At 42.8% G+C, this 18,056-nt stretch overlaps 1 protein-coding gene across 1 annotated transcript in view; it reads left to right on the forward strand.

Annotated features, from left to right (window-relative positions):
- Window positions 1-462: 462 nt before the first annotated feature.
- LOC139693133 (uncharacterized) overlaps window positions 463-18,056 on the forward strand; it is a gene marked incomplete at its 3' end in the record, with an annotated part of 34,045 nt that continues 16,451 nt past the window's right edge. The window contains exon 1 of the mRNA XM_071591284.1: window positions 463-978. Within this exon, the coding sequence (XP_071447385.1) occupies window positions 463-978 (516 nt within the window). The remainder of the gene's footprint in view (window positions 979-18,056) is intronic.

An 18,056-nucleotide genomic window follows, 5' to 3' on the forward strand; every position in this document is an offset into this window, starting at 1 on the left:
GGGTCCGCCGCCAGGGCGCATCCACGCCGCCAGAGCCACTCTCGGTCACTTTCTCTCTGACTGGCTCTGGACTGTCACGCGCGCCGCCATCGTGGTCAATCAAAGGACGCTGCTTCCTGGTGAACAGCTCGTTTCTGGCTTCGCCACCACACGGGCGAATATTTACTGAATATTTACTGTTGGATCGCCTCATCAAGGCTGTAATTTGCTGAACACAATAAACATTGTTAATTGTTAGGAAGTGTCATCATTTCCACCGCGATTCCTTATTCAATAGTGGTGACCCCGACGTGATTCATTTCGCCTACGTGCTTAGCCATTCTCTGACCACGCCGTTTTGGTCGAGCCCGAATATCCGTGTACATCTGCCTCGCTATGTGATTATTGGCTCCAGTTTTTCCAATAGTTCATTCGTTTTGTTTATCTGTTTTTCCCCGTTTATTTTTTGTCTAAACGCCAGAGATGTCGACGGACCGAGTCATGCTTCGCCTGCCTCCTTTTTGGCCGGAAGAGCCGGCATTATGGTTTGCACAACTAGAAGGGCAATTTTTCCTCGCAGGTATCAGCGAGGACGCAAACAAATTCAATACGGTGGTGAGCAATTTAGAGCTTCGATTCGCGCAAGAGGTTAAGGACGTTATTTCCAACCCCCCCGGTGACAACAAGTACATTAAGATCAAGGAGGACCTTATTCGCCGATTGTCTGCGTCTCAGGAGCAGAAAATCAGGCGACTCCTTGAGCGAGTGGAGATAGCCGACAGGAAGCCATCCCAGTTTCTCCGCCATCTTAAGGTTATGGCAGGCTCGTCGGTGCCTGACGAGTTCATGCGGTCGCTGTGGCTGACCTGGCTGCCCACGCCTCTCCACGCCATCTTAGCGGCTCAAGATGGCGTCGACCTAGACGCCGTGGGTTCCTTCGCCGACAGAATCAGTGAGGTGATACCCCGGGAACGAGGACCCGCCCCTACCCACGCTCAGGTAAGCGAAGTGATTTCCGACCCGCCATCTTGTTCCGGTGGATCCTCGGGCATGTTGGCCTTCCTCCTGAGCCGAATGGACGACCTCACCCGGCAAGTCGCGGCTCTTTCGGTGGCGCGGCACCCTCGAGAGGAACGCTCCCGTTCCCATTTCCGAGGCAATTCCCGTTCTCGCAGCCAATCTCGTGGCCCTGAAGACGGGCCATCAGGACGCCGTACGACGCCAAAACTCTGCTGGTATCACCGGAAGTTTGGTGCCGACGCGCGGCACTGCACCCAGCCGTGCTCATTCCAGGTGCCGGAAAACACCACGGGCGCTTGGTAGACGCGGCCGCCGACCTTAGCCGTACGGCAAGCCGCCTCTTCGTTACGGACACGACCACAAAGGTAGTTTCTTGTTGACACTGGTGCTGATCTTTCTGTTTCCCCTATCGCTCGTCAAAAGTCCTAGACAGAAGACAGAAAACCAACTTTTTGCTGCCAACATTTCCGTAATAAATACGTACGGTTGGGAAGTATTAAACCTAAATTTCGGTCTGCGCCGCGACTTCACGTGGAGGTTTGTTGTGGCAGACGTTGCACAGCCTATTATCGGAGTGGACTTTTTAACGCATTTCAGTCTTTTGGTGGACGTTAAGAATTCTCGTCTTACAGACAGTTCGACGACAATTTCCGTCGCCGGAAATATTTTACGCCTCCCGGCAACGCAGATAAAGGCGGTAGTCGGAGAAACCCGTTTTCACGTTCTTCTCTCGCACTTTTCCAAAATAACGCGTCCAGCAGGGACACCCGTCATGCATCCCACTCCACAGTGCATTTCATTAGCACGACCGCAGGTCAGCCGGTGTCATATAAACCACGTAGGCTTGCTCCCGACAAACTTGCCGCAGCCAAACGGGAATTTGAATTAATGGTGCGATTAGGGACAGCCCGCCGCTCGGATAGCTGTTGGTCCTCCGCCCTCCACCTTGTGCTCAAGAAAGGAGACGAGTGGCGCCCCTGTGGATATTATCGCGCGTTAAACGCTAGGACCATCCCCGATCGCTATCCTGTCCCCCATATCGAGGACTTCGCTGCATCCCTCAATAGTGCTCGTGTTTTCTCCACCATTGACCTCGTGAGGGCATATAACCAAATACCTGTGAACCCGGAAGATATACCGAAGGCTGCAATCACGACCCCCTTCGGGTTGTTTGAATTTCCTTTTATGTAATATGGACTGCGAAACGCCGCATAGACTTTTCAACGTTTCCTCGACGAGGCACTCAGAGGCTCTCCTTCTGCTACGTTTATTTAGATGATATTTTGGTCGCCTCCCAAAATGAGGGCGAACATGAGCATTACCTGCGTGAGCTTTTTGGCAGATTAAAATCGTACGGTGTGCTCATTTATCCTGTAAAGTGTATTTTTGGTGTTCCCAATGTCAAGTTTTTAGGATATAGTGAAAGTGTAGAGGGTACAACGCCCTTAGGTGACAAAGTGAGGGTTATCGCCGACTTCCCACTCCCTGTGACGGTGAAACAGCTCCGCAAATTCTTGGGGATGCTGAATTTTTATAGAAGATTCCTTCCCCATGCCGCCGACTTACAGGCCCCCCTCAGTGAAGTGCTACGCGTTGGTGTACACGGTCGCGACAAAGTGGATTGGACGCCCGAATTGCGCCTTTCTTTTCAGCGCTGCAAAGACGCTCTTTCTAATTTTGTGCTTCTCGCCCATCCGGCCCCCTCCCTTCCCCTCGGCCTGGTTACCGACGCCTCAGACTTCACCCTGGGAGCTGTGCTCCAGCAGCGCACTGAGGCGGGTTGGCAACCGCTTGGTTTCCTCTCCAAAAAACTAAGCTCGGCCGAGTGAAACTATAGCCCTTATGACAGGGGGCTCCTGGCGATTTATCGGGCGGTCCGGTATTTTCGCCACATGGTGGAGGGTCGGAATTTTACAAATTTTACAGACAACAAGCCGATAGTGTACGCGTTCCAGAAAAAACCTGACGAATGTTCGCCCCGTCGATTCCTCTACCTCGACCTGATCGGCCAATACTCGACAGACATTCGTCACGTAGCCGGCGCGGATAATGTCGTGGCGGACGCTCTATCGCGCATCGATTCCTTGTCCTCCGCGGTAGATTTTGAGGAGTTAGGCCGTGCACAGGAGGCAGACGCTGAACTTGCTGCGCTGCTTAAGAACGAAGAGTCTTCTCTAAAGCTCAAAAGACTTCCTGTTCCCGGTTGTGCTGTGCACTTGTTTTGTGACACTTCCACCCCTTGTGCTCGCCCATACGTCACTCCCACATTCCGGTGTCAGGCGTTTGATTCGCTTCATAACCTGGCGCATCCCGGAGCGAAAGCGACGATAAAACTCGTGACAGCGGGTTTCGTGAGGCCTTCTATTAGGAAAGACTGCCGCGAATAGGCACGCGCGTGCATCCCGTGCCAACAGGCAAAAGTGACTCGTCATGTTGCCTCCCCTGAGAGCAATTTTCCGTCTCCAGAACGGAGATTCGAGCACGTTCACATCGATTTGGTCGGACCTCTCCCAAGTTCACGTGGATTTCGATATTGCCTTACGTGCGTGGACCGTTTCACCCGATGGCCCGAGGCAATACCGATTTGTGACATTTCGGCGGAGACAGTGGCATTCGCTTTCTTTAGCGGATGGATGAAGTGCTTCCTGTTTAGGAGAAAGAATGCTGAAATGCAGAGTGTTTTAACCGGGAATAGAACTGGCAAAATATTTCAATGTCCCGAAATTGAGCTCCCTCCCTCACGCTTCAACAAAATGCGATTTTCACAAAACGGAGAAATTAGTATGTGCTTTGAAAAATTGTTCAAAATTAAAAGCTTGGATACATAATAATGTGTATCATGATAAATTTAATTCAATATTAAAATTTATTTAATTATGCTGCTTTGAATTCCAATTGTAATGTTATAGCTGTTGTTATAATTGATCATATTCCTATTGTAATGTGTATTTTTTTATTATTTATATAGAATAAATGGGTTGTAAAAAATTGTTCTTTTTCCTAATTCATTTTCCTTCAACTTCCGTTGTAAAATTATTTCCCTTATAATAATACTAATATAATAGCAATGATAAAATTTTAGCATTCTGAAAAGTATGCATCTCAGAAGAGTTTCCGGCAACTGCGGTTACGAAGACCACGATAAGGGGGAGGGGGGCCGGGGCTCGGCTCGAGCCGAAGCCCAACGCTGCCGCAAACGACTTCGTCCCCACAACTCGCACGTGCCCGGAAACCGCATAGGAATTCCAGCGCTGCTTTTACGTTGCGCTTTTGTTTTCAAACTCAATATAGGCGGCAGCACCGGCGCTTTTCCAAGATGGCCGCCGCGCGCACTTCCGGTTTTAATGCGCCAGTAAAACCCCTTTCCTACTACTTATACTACCGTTTAAGCTAGAACAAACCACTACATTTCTTAGCCTAACCTTACAAGACCCATCCTAAGGCCTCAAATGCCAATTAACCTTATTACAATTCCGCATACATGTTGCCTCCCCTCATTCCGTCCAGTATGCCTGTCCACTTCTCTCTCAGCCTAGCTAGTCAAATGTTCTTCCCTTAATCCAAGTCTGCTGCAGACCCTCACCCATCAAAACGCTTTACCTCCTTTGGATGGCTCCCATTAATCAATCCTCTTCCCCACCTTTCTTAACATTTCATCGTTTGTATTCATTTCCTTACGCTTTGCCTTCTCCTCCCTTACCTTACTTGTCTCTTTTTGAAAGATCCATTGCCCTGCACAATTCTTCCGTGCATTTCCGAAATAGGTAATAGTCTTGACTATACTTGATCCAAATGATCAAGTATAAAAGTTATTCACGAAAAATAAAGGGCACATTTTCGCAATAGTAAAGCTGGTAGCTTATTCCCACTCCCTAAGTCTTTTTCATGATGTCCCACTGCCTAAAGAAGTCATGAGACCTATTTCAACGAAGCCGAAGGAGAATCGGAGTTTTCCCAAGGTGTAAATGCGATTTCTATGGGTGATGGTTGCTGAGAATGCCAGGAAAGAAGCAGCAGGCGAGGTTGTCTCTTGAAAAACAATACTGAAGAGTAACAGCAGACGATAGGAGTAGAAGATCACAAGAAGACACAATCAGCGCTAGATATTTAGCATACCGTAGGTTCTCATTGTTATAATTAAAAGAAAACTGAGGTCATGCAAAATATGGAATTCCTTCAAGTTAGATCTGCAGGAATCATACCCTCACGAGGCAACCTTATTTTGGAAGGCCTCCACGAAGATTGAAAAATATTTAATCTGGGAAATGGCGATAAGGCATTAAAAGATCAGTTGCTAAAATTGCTTATGAAGAAACAGTGGACCGTTTAGGAGAATGGTTATAGGATACTCCACAGCTGTAAGAGAGGACAATATAACCCAAAGATTAGGAAATTCAATGCCAAAAACAAAACTATGTTTCAGTAACATCACGAGTATTGAAAGAATAAAAACTGACAAACAATTTGGCGAAGGCGATAAGCAGCCGGAGCTCCCGGAGGATGAAAGGACGAAAGGGGTGGTTAATTGGTCGTGGCTGCCAATCCCTGCCATCATTGAAGGTGGAGGTGTTTCCTCCACCTTCATTGTCCCGCTCACCACAACGTCCTTGCCCCTTCCCCCTCTCCCTCGTCCGCTCCTTCCTACTTCCCATTGTCAACATCTTCCTCCCCTTCCAACACCAAAAATTACTAAATGGTGTTCCAAATGGGAATTGTCATTAAATTAAAATAAATGTTCGGTGGTAAATTTCTTTAAAAGATCAATGGGATTTGCTTACAAATTAGCTGGAGTTGACCTAGCAGTAGTTGGTACAGTAAAACACCTCGGAGATACATTCTCTGGTCAAGCATATAAAAAATTGGGATTTATTAGATGCATTGTTCGCAAAAGTGACTCGAAGGTCAAGGAACACTGTTACCACTCTCTTTTAAGGCCTCATTTAGAATACGCATGTAGCGTGTGGGATCCGAGTGAAAAAGGCCTCATACGGGAAATAGAAAAGGTTCAACGCCGGGCAGCCCGTTTTGTTAAAAATTCTTACGATAAAATGAGAAGCGTCACCAAAATGCTCATGGAGTTGGGGTTGGGAATCATTTGAAGAAACACGATCCAATTCAAGATTGAAATTACTAATTGAATTCAGATCCGCATGTTTCAGCACCGAGGTCTCGCAAATTATTCGCACTCCAACAAACGAGGTCTGCTCAAAAAGTATTGTGAATTTTTGCGTGTTACGTATTTTTGATTTTTTTCCGCTGACAAGTAGTGCCAGCAAATTATTATTCTTCTATCACATTGTTGTATATACTTCCATCATCTTCGAATTTTCTTTTCAACGAATAACCTTTCTTGATTTATTGTTGTAATTTCATTCAAGAGCATTTCTATTTCATTAACTATGTACACAGGTAAATCAAAAGATTTCAAACAAATATAAAAGAGCACAAGGAGAGAAACACGAGCTCAGGGTCAGTGCTCTTCCGCAGGTGAACTAACCAAGGCCCTTAAAACGGAGGAGCCGATATAAAGACAAGGGGAGAGCGAGGTCCTCCGATTCTTAAAACATTGGTCTGAATCAGCAATTACAACCACGATCACTGATCTGGCATAACTCCTCTGCATACGCTGACCAGAATCATGACAAAACAGACACCCATCCATCCCATTCAAATTTTTAAAAATTCAAATTCATCATAATCAATTTTTTGATACAATAAAAAGTATTCATAAACTTTTGGCAGCTTAAAAGCTATCAAGCCCAAAAAGGCATAGTGCCAATGCTACATTTTAGTATGTGTATTAGAATTACAATGGCACCATGCTAAAAATTCGTTACCCTGGAAAACTGAAGCAATACAATGCATTCTCAGTCTCAATATTATGAAGGTAATAGGCTCGCCAATATTCCGGCTACGTTGTGAGTCATAAAACTAAGTACTTCAATATATGCAGCATATAATGATAACATTTGTAGAAAGTATTAATGCAAAAACTTATTTCTTTGGTGTAAATTACACAAATGTGATTTTAGCATTTTTTGACGGAATAGGCTCTTTTATCTAGTATACCTAACAGATAAATCTGCTTTACGCATTTAGTTCAGACAATCAGCACCCATTTAATACTGGCCAATTCTGTTCATGCTACATGTTTCCGGAATGTCCCTTGTCTCTTCCTGGGATCAATATGAATGACTTCCCTTGAAAATACTTCCCGCACACAACTGCGATGCTGTATTTGGATTTTTGCTGCAGAAATGCAGGGATATTAATCCAGTACAGTATGAATTATCCCATCGCAGCTGAAATTTCATCAAGTTCTGTTGTTTGCTTTTTTAAAATCAATATGATACTTCCTCCACTGACCCAAACCAATGGATATAAAATAAAATTAACTAGGACAGTTATTCATTCAAAAATTATCAGATTTACTATAAAAAAATCAAGATTCTATCGAAAGTAAATTTTTATTAACAAATGACACCTCCTGTAAGGAAATTGAACAAATTCATAATTGTTGCTTTCATCTCAATACCCTATTTCATGCTTTTTTCGAGTTTCCCCTCTTCTGGGAGTGATACCAATAGTGCACAAAATTAGACGGACGCATGGCAGCATCTAATGCTTCAATAGGATACATATTTTTGAAAATAATATATATATTCAACAGATTCCAAGAAACTGCACAAGATGCCGCAGTAGTAACATTAAACGGAGTCATCCGCTATATGTTTTGAACTCGGATATCGAGGGATCCAGATTCAAATCCTGATCAAGGTGAACGATTTTGACACTCTGACATTGTTGCATTGAGACATTTACCAGTTTGTTTCTTTACAAAATTATTATATTTATTAAAGGTACATATTACAACAAGGGTAATACTGAATTCCGCCTGGCTTATGACAGCTTCTCGCCACATGCAAATTCAGCCAACCAAATTTGTACACAATGAAGATCTTGTGATTTCACACTGATATGCTTTTAGCTTGTTCGTACAACAGTGAATTATATATGAACATTCACCAGGTTTTTTAAAAATTTAAAGCAACTTAAAAAATAATAAAGTCTAGTAACAGGTACATTTGTAGACAGTAAAATACAAACCTTCATAAATACCCAATGCGGTTTATTGCATAATGAAATGATGCACAATTATTGAGGCATTGCCCTTTTTTGGGCTTCGTGGCATTCCAAGCTGTAAATAAATAATATTGGGTGAACTCTTCCATCTCCTACTAAATGCTTGAAATGAAATGAAAGGTGGAAATGAGGATGGATTCAGGTGGGCGGTAATACTTAACATTTATGACAGGGGACAATCCTTTCCCTAAATATGATAGGCCAAATTTAAGGACTTTCAATCAGCTTTTAGAAATAGAGATACCAAACCTTCAAAGAAAGTTACGCTTCTTGTATGAGATGATTTCCAGTTTTAGTACCAAAAGGTAAGTTTGACTAGGCTTAATTTTTGATAACTGATTGCACTCTTGCCAACAAATTAAAGGAATAACATGAAGTTTCTTGCATGTAAACCATAAGGGAGAAAACATTCTGTTGACAGGTAAACATGGGAGCCAGAAAAAGTGGGTAAAAGTTAAATTTTCACCACACCAGGCCCTTCCAATTTTGAAATTAACTGAGATACCAAAATAGTGTTTAATTGAAGATAAACTACATGACCGATATTCTCCATGACTGTGTCCATGAGTAGTAATCAAATCCTCTTTTTTCATAGTTCCTCTAGAGATGAAAGTCTTGTCACAAGAACACTTCAACCGGTGGTTTTCTCTAGTCCCATACTGTTTTTCGACCCTGATGGCAGAAATACCTTGCCAGGTAAGGAACTTGAATATGCTTACTGACCATTCAGTTTCAAAAAGCAATGATATGAAAGTATTTTCATTGAATTTGTATTAATATAATAGTTCAATAGTGCCCCAACTCCATTTCTAATTGAGAAATAAATCCTTATTTGGAGCAGGAATTTTGAATGTCAGGTATCCCACAAATACTGTTGGTATTGTACTGTAATTACACATTTTGAAATTCCTCAAATGGCTCAATCATACTCACTGCCCTATAAGAATTTTGATACTTGATTGAGAATGGGGCTAGTAAAGAAGTGTCAGCCACAGAAAATAAATAAATAGATAGACAATACCAATAATAAATAGACATAGGAAAATGCAATGTGGAATGACATTAGGTTATATGGGCAAGAGATTATTTTGGATTGTCCAAACCATGAAGTGGCCACTATTGGCTTCCAACCTTGGCTCTAGATGGCATCAGCCTAACTTTCTGATGACCCTCATCCCTAGATGTACACACAAGAAATTCTTTTTGAGCATTCCTGATTTCTTCAGCGACTCTTTCTCAGTTTTCCAAGTGCTTTTATAGTGTAACTAACACCGTGTGCCTGAACTAAACTGCCATCAGTGCTATAAGGAGAAGGCAACAATCAGATTAAGAATTCTTTTGGCGTCATTATCCATAATTTAAAATCACTCATGAGCACTATAAAATTATTATCTTGCATTGAGAAGATCAAAGACCAAACCTACCTAAATTACCACAAATAGCAAGTCTTGCAAACACTCTATGAAAATTAACATGAATAAAAATGTTGGAATGTTCATAACATTAAATCCATACTAAAGCATTATTGATTCTTCACACATCTGCACCTTGGTAAATTTTCACAAAAGTACCAACAGTCCTGGCGACTACGAGACTCTGCCCAATCAGCCGTGTGTCTTGCCTGGCAGCAGGAGAGGCAAGGCTTCTGCAGTGGTTATCTCACAAAACCTTGCAAAGCAAAACCGACAGCAGCATGACAGATGACGCAGAAGAAAAAGACCAAATTACTTTAGATTAGGAACTTGGAATGTTAGGACAATGTTGAGAACAGGAAAATTATATAATATAAAACGAGAGATAGAAAGAGAAAATGTATAAATTTTGGGTCTATGTAAGGTGAGATGGAAGGATAGCAGGGATTACTGGAGGGACAGTCATAGAGTAAAATACAGTGGAGGGGATGTGAGCCAATGAGAGGTTGTCATAAAATTGAATAAAAAGGTAGGAGTATTAAAAAGGAAAGAAGCATAGTCAACATAGAACAAGCAACGGATAGGATATAACTAATAGAGATAAAAATAGAGCTGACAAACTTGGCATACATACCACCAAGCAATAGTAAGGAGGAAGAGGTCGACAGGATATACGATCAGTTAGAGGACATAATGGCGTGTGCTCCGGCAGGGAAACATTTGATAGTGATGGGAAATTGGAATGCGATGGTAGGCAAAGGAAGAGTGGTGATGAGGTGGACGACTACGATATAGGTACAAGGAATGACTGCAGTGAGAAAGCAATTAAATTCAGCGGGACAGTTGGGTTAGTCATCACCAACACTTGGTTTTGACACCACAAAAAGCCCAGGTATACATGGAAAATGTCAGGTGACTTAAAAAGGTATCAGTTAGATTATATTGTAATTAGGCACAGGTTTAGGAACAGTGTGATCAATTCGCACAACTTCCAGGGAGCGGATGAGGACTGTGCCCAACAATTTAGCTGTTATGACGTCCAGCATCCATTTCATAAAGATAGGGCAGGGGCGGCGGCATTAGGAAATGGTATGTAGAAGCATTATCCGTATTGACAAGGAAGGAGTATCAGCAGGCAGGAGAGTAAATCATGGAACATACTATCAAAGAATAAGAGGAATGTATCAAGAAAGGGATATCGGAAGACACAAAAGACAATATGGGAACCATTAAGGGGATAAGGACAAGGAAACCATAGATCACGGATGAGATGATTACAAAGATGGATGAGAGAATAAAATGGAATGATGTAAACACAGAGTTAGGCAAAATGAAGTATAAAGAGTTAAAATAACAAATTGAGATGGGCAATAAATAAAGCAAAAGTAGTATGGTGGAAAAAGCAGTGCAAGGATATGGAAAGTTTGCAGAGTAAGGGTGAAATTAGTGCTCTATACAGCACGGTTAAATCACTATCGGGAAGTAAGAAAGGTAGATCTATGCTAGCAATTAGAGATAAGGGGGGTAAGATAATAGTTGACGCAGAAAAGATCCAAGAAAAATGGAAAGAATATACAGAAGCACTGTATAGTAAAGAACTTAGTCCAACAAGGTTAGACAGAGAAAAGGAACATGACATAGATGAAGATAGATTAGGTCCAGGCATACTCGACCATTCAATAGAAAGAGAGCATTATGGGAGATGTCATCTAATAAGGCCGTGGGAGTGGATAACATTCCTGCAGAACTACTGAAATGTTTAGGCAAATGTGGGAGGAAGAGGCCATATGGGCTGATTCGTAGTATCTATGAGGAAGGAATCTGGCCGGAAGACTTGGTGAGATCAAGGATCATCTGAACGCCGCGAAAATCTACGATCCCACATTACCTTATAAATATTTTGTTACCTCTAAACGTCCACCCTCTTCCCTCCCTAATGCCCAACCTCTTCCCTCCCTCCCTAACGCCCACCCTCTTCCCTCCTCCCCTATCGCCCACCCTCTTCCATCCCTCCCTATCGCCCACCCTCTGCCCTCTCTCCATATCGCCCACCCTCTTCCCTTCCTTCCTCCCTATCACCCACCCTCTTCCCTCTCTCCCTAACGCCCACCCTCTGCCCTCCCTCCCTATCCCCCACTCTCTTCCCTCCCTCCCTATCCCCTATCGCCCACTCTCTTCCCTTTCTCCCTAACGCCCACCCTCTGCCCTCCCTCCCTCTCCCCTATCGCCCACCCTCTTCCCTCCCTAACGCCCACCCTCTTCCCTCCCTAACGCCCACCCTCTTCTCTCCCTATCGCCCACACTCTTCCCTCCCTCTCTCCCTACCGCCCACCCATCTTTCCTCCCTCCCTCCTTCCCCCCCTAACGCCCACCCTCTTCCCTCTCTCCATATCGCCCACCCTCTTCCCTTCCTTCCTCCCTATCACCCACCCTCTTCCCTCTCTCCCTAACGCCCACCCTCTTCCCTCCCTATCCCCTACTCTCTTCCCTTTCTCCCTAACGCCCACCCTCTGCCCTCCCTCCCTCTCCCCTAACGCCCACACTCTTCCCTCCCTCCTTCCCTAACGCCCAACATCTTCCCTCCCTCCCCCCTTCGCTAACACCCACTCTCTTGCCTCCCTCCCTCCCCCCTAACGTCCACCCTCTTCCCTCCCTTCCGAACGCCCAACCCCTTCCCTCTCTCCCCCCTAACGCTCACCCTCTGCCCTCCCTCCCTCCCCCCTAACGCCCACCCTCTTTCTTCTCTCTCTCCCTAACGCCCTCCCTCTTCCCCAACCTCCCTCCCTAACTCCCACCCTCCCTCCCGTACTCTTCCCTCCCGACCCTTTCCACAATTACCTCTTATTCCGCTGATTCTCTGATGGCAATCTGGCCTTTATACCCTAGGCCTTTTTTCTACTTACATTTTCTTTCTTCAGGTTTTGTCCTGGCCAATTCCCATTGATCTTCTGCCGCTGATTTTACCGAATCTCGAGGGGTCTTCATCATCTTTTCATTAGGAGAATAAACTTCATCTTAGGCGCTCTTTGACAGTTTCATCCGTCGCACCATCCTGCTTATTTGATATTTTTAGATCAGTGCTATGCCAGTGGCCGGTGCTTGCTAAGTGCTGTCTACGGCCAATCACGTTAAGTGCTTGGTGGAAGTTCTTTGGGAGCACGTATCAGGACAATATGCGGATCTGCTATAAACGTGTGGTTGAGAATTCTGATAATTGATTTTAAGAGAGGTTTTCTATTGCTCCAGTTAGACACCATTTGGAATATACCGCATGCATTTGGGATCTACGGGAGAAAATTTGGCAAAAAGAATTAGCCAAAGTCCAGAGAAAATCCGATAGATTCGTTTAAAATTGTAATGATAAGAACACAAGTGTGACAGGTCACTTAGTGGATTTAGGCTGGGAACCACTTGAAGTTGTGGAGAGAACAAGCGAGGCTTAGACTTATAGAAAGATTCAGGTTAAACAAACGAGTTTAACAATGACACTGAAGGAATTCTAATGGACCCACCCTACTTCAGAGATTAGACGACAAAGATAAAATAAGGGAGATTGATTCCAGTACAGATAGGCACAAATACTCATTCTTTCCCCGAAAAATCAGAAATCATAATAGTAAGAAACCGAAGTCACTTTAGAAATATTAAAAACATTTACAAGACGGAACAAATCCTTGCAAAGATATCAGGTATATTGGTAGGCGCATGGGTTTGTTAGTTTGGGTGTGGGGTTGTAAAGGTTTTTGAATAATAGCATGCCATGTTTTGGTTGTGGACTGAATAAATTTGTTGCTTTTGCGTGTTTTTTTCTTAATTACGGGGCGAAGACGGTACGAGTTGAGTCGGAAAAATTATTATTTTGATTCGAGCCTGCATAATTGCTTTACCCAATAATTATTATAGTCGCAAACTTTATTTTTCGCAAACAACTTTTAACCTATTTTTGTAAATACTTCCAGTATATTTTCGTGTTGTAGCCTCCCATATTTAATATTTCTTATCAATTTATAATAAATTATATCACATTTTGTTTGTTAGTCACTCCTTACCTCAGTTAGCTCACGGGAGATATAGCAAACAATTTTCAGTTGATTACTTCGAAGTTGTTCGGTTATTTTTTCCCTGAGTATGCTTTTGATCGTTCCCAAAAATTTTACAACATCGGATAATTCTTAGAAACCACTCACCCAATATAATTTCAAGTTGGCTCACGGGAGATATAGCAAACAATGAGGTTTTTCCCAACGGTTTCACAATTTACAGAAGGGACAGACCAAATAGGTTGGGTGGGGGAGTATTCATTGCAGTAAAGTCACATCTTAGTAGCCAACGATATGCATGCGACGTAGATGACATAGAAAGCGTTTGGTGCAACATTAAGGACTACAACGGCAGAAGCCTATTCGTGTGTTCATTTTATAGAGCCCCAGATTCTAACACAGATGTCCTACACAAGCACGACGAACAAATACTATATCCACTATCAGCAGCAGACAAAGCAACAGTATTACTATAATCGCCGGTGACACAAATCTACCGTCAATTGACTGGGACAACTACTGCGTAGGAAAATCTGCCAAAAACAGAGATTCATGCCAAGAACTCCTTTATATATTCACATAACACTCCTTAGATCAAAGTGTTAAATCACCAACACGGGGCCAAAGAATACTAGACATCTTTGCGACTTCTATGCCCGAAATCATTACTAATATTGAAATAATAGACGGAATCAGTGACCATAAGGCTATTCTTGTAGAGTTAAAAACTAATTTCGTCAAAATAAACAAAGAAAAGCGTAAAATATACCTATACAACAAGGCAAATTTTAACGGACTAAGGGAATATTTAAAGATAAAAATACCGGAATACAAGACAAAAACAATGACAACAAATACAGAGAACACTAGGAAATATTTCTTAAATATTTTACGCGAAGGAATGAAGACGCACATCCCATCCAAACTCTAATGCGACAGTAAGGGACCTAGATGGTACAACGGGGAAGTCAGAGAGGCATTAAGAGGCAAAGAAAGCTACATTCAAATTTCAAAAAGAGTTTAAAATTTGACGATATAGTTTATATGAATACATCCAAACAGAAACTAAAAAAGTGTCGTTGTCAGACGAAAAGTATTATGCGCAGAGCACTACACTCTTTTAAATCTAAAATGCTGAGCAAATATCTTGAGTAAAATCCAAAGTTATTCCGGTCCAATGTTAGGGAAATACAGGGTAAACGTCCAACTGTTCAGTCTTTGACGACGGAAAATGGAGAAATCATTACAGATAGCGTGAAAGAGGCAAATATTTTAAACCATTTTTTCCAGAGCGTCTACAATAAAAACACAAACGCACCAAACGATCCTCCACACCCACCCGGGGTACACGTGAGCGATCTTACACTGACCAAGAAGGGAATAGTACATCTGCTCCGTAGTATCAAAGCACACAAGGCACCTAGTCCGGAAGAAATACCTGCTAGAATATTAAAGGAATTAGCTGAGGACATTGCCCCGTTTTTACATATTGTCTTTCAAAAATCAATGGGAGAAGGCTCAGTACCTCGCCACTGGAAGCTAGTCCATATAGCCCCAGGAGTAGTAGTAGTATTTAGGGGAGGCGACGGACAGCTGAGGTCATTGGCGCCATTAGGGATGGACAGGAAAGTATGAAGGGTGGAGAGAAACCCGGCGTCGGCATAAGTCTACTCTAATGATGAAAGGCGCCAAGGGGTCCGAAGTTTAAAGTCCCATCCGACGGACGGCGTACTCACTCAAAGTGCCCTCCCAAAGTACCTCAAAAAGGTATCGAGATACCACTGAAAAGTATTCAACACCGCCGGCATTTGAACTCGGGCCCTCTGGGTGGGAAGCCAGTACAATAGCTACCGCACCATCTCGATTCCCCTTAAATCTCCCATCTATAAAGGCGGCGATAGGGATAAACCAACCAATTACCGATCCATTTCCTTGACATCGATCTTTTGTAAAATGTTGGAACACAGTATTGTCACTAACATTTAATTTCTTGAGATTAGGGATATACTAATCCACAGCCAGCACGGATTTCGGAAAAGCAGATCTTGCGAAACACAACCAGGCCTTTTCATTCACGATATACTTGGATCGCGAGAAAACAGCACACAAGTCGATTCAGTATTCATAGATTACACAAAAGCATTCGATAAAGTCCCACACAATAAATTGTTACATAAACTTAAATACTATGGGATCAATGAGAAAATAATTAATTGGATTAGAGACTTCTTGTCAAACCGCAAACAAATAGTAGTCATTGATGGGTTTTGCTCAACAGATAGAGATGTAACTTCGGGTGTCCCCCAGGGAAGTGTAATAGGGCCTCTTCTGTTCTTAATATACATAAATGACTTAAGCACACACGTTAGTAGCAATCTAAGGTTATTTGCTGACGACACGGTGATATACAGGGAAATAAGGAGCCAACTAGATCGCGAGCGACTCTCTAGAGACTTAGACAATATCTCGGAATGGTGCAATAAATGGGGATTAACACTTAATATAGATAAATGCGCAGTTTTGAAATTTTGGAATAAAGGAAGCGAGGAACAGGATATAAACTACAAAATAGAGGGTTCAGTATTGACTACGGCAAATCAAGTTAAATATTTGGGGGTTGTTCTAACACCACGCCTTTCATGGGGAGCACATATCAGGACAATATGCGGATCAGCTTTAAAGAAACTTGGCTTCATAAAACGGGTGGTGGGGAAATGTAATGAAAAAGTTAAAGAGGTGTTATTTTGCTCTAGTTAGACTTCATTTGGAATATGCCGCAAGTATGTGGGATCCATGGGAGAAAATTTGGCAAAAAGAATTAGATAAAGTCCAGAGAAAATCCGCTAGATTCGTTAAAAATTGTTATGATAAGAACACTAGTGTGACAGATCTTTTAGTGGATTTAGGCTGGGAACCACTTGAAATGCGGAGAGAACAAGCGAGGCTTAGACTTTTAGAAAGGTTCAGAACAAACGAGTTTAACTATGACACTGAAAGAATTATAATGGCCCCACACTACTTAGGTAGATCAGACCACAAAGATAAACTAAGGGAGATAGATTCCAGGACAGATCGGTACAAATACTCATTCTTTCCCCGAACAATCAGAAATCATAATAGTAAGAAACCGAAGTCACTTTAGAAATATTGAAAACATTGAATTTACAAGTCGGAGCAAAGTTAAACACTGCAAAGCTGTAGGTATACTTTCAGGTGCATGTGTTTGTAACATGTAGATTGAGTGTTTGCATGTGTGTGGGGTATAAGTGTTCATGCATTAATGTATGCCATGTTTTTTTTAATATATGATTTTGTGGTTATTGCATGCGGTTTTTTTTATTTTTCTTTTCTAAATTACGGATGGTGTCCTAACACCCCCCGCCACACGCCCTTGCGGCGGCTTGCGGGGTATTAAGTAGATGTAGATGTAGAATCGAGCTCGTACTGCTGATTTAATTTCGATTATTGGTCGAATTTTGCCACCCAGGTGTCGTACTGCGTGTCTTCGGTTCACATCAGTTGTTTGGTGGCTTTGTCAATTTTTATAATATGTGTAGCACACGTCACAAAATTGCTCCATTGCTTCAACAAACACTCACTACTCTTACGTAAAAGGCTAGCAAGCGACTGATGGCCGAAGCGGAAACTAGTATATTTTTGTTCGGTTTCGCAGTACTGGTGGCACCACGAGTCGGGGGTCGATGGAATATATTTTTTCCATGAATGAAGCGAGCGCGCCGAGCCGGAAACCAATAGAGGGAGATAAGATAAGGAGAGTGAGAACTCACTTGGGATGTACGCATTTAAGAAGGCTAAAATTTTAGCATTGCTGTTTTATTTTTTTTCCGGAAAAGAAATATTATAACGTATAAGTTTATGTTTTATTTCAAAATGTATTGGGTTTTTTAAGGGTGGTCATTTCCAAAGTTTTAAAAAATAAAAGTCTTCTGCAACGAGCCTTAAAACGCGACACATGGCAAGATTTTTCTCCTTAACGGAAATGGTGCATCCGCTTTTTGTCCGAGCTTTTTGGGTAACGCCCCGAATAAGAGCTCATGTAAGGGGAGGATGCATGAGCAGAGAGGGGGAGGTAGCTCCTTTCCTTTTAATGACATTGCTAAGTTTACGAGAGCAGCATTCTAATTCAGCGAGGACGAGAGCACCTTAAGAAAAATAAGTCCGTTAAAGGTTGCGGATCGCTGCTAGACTGAACCCCTGCTCGAGGGTCGCTTCACAAACTCAAGATGCCGCGTTCCGTGGAGCAATGATATGCGACAGCATTTTGTGTTTAACTCGGGAAATCGGGTTTCGGAGAACCTTGACCATGGTTAAGGCTGCTTTATGAGATGGAGAAATTTATGGTTGTGCAGGTTGTTGTGGAAGGACAGAGAGGAAGTGGACGATGAGGAATGCCCTGGATATCCATCAACAACACAGTCTGATGAAAATGTATAAAAAGTGA

The sequence above is a fragment of the Hetaerina americana genome, unplaced genomic scaffold (genome assembly GCF_022747635.1).
Source record: "Hetaerina americana unplaced genomic scaffold, ioHetAmer1.1.p SCAF_444, whole genome shotgun sequence".
Classification (NCBI taxonomy): Eukaryota; Metazoa; Arthropoda; class Insecta; order Odonata; family Calopterygidae; genus Hetaerina; species Hetaerina americana.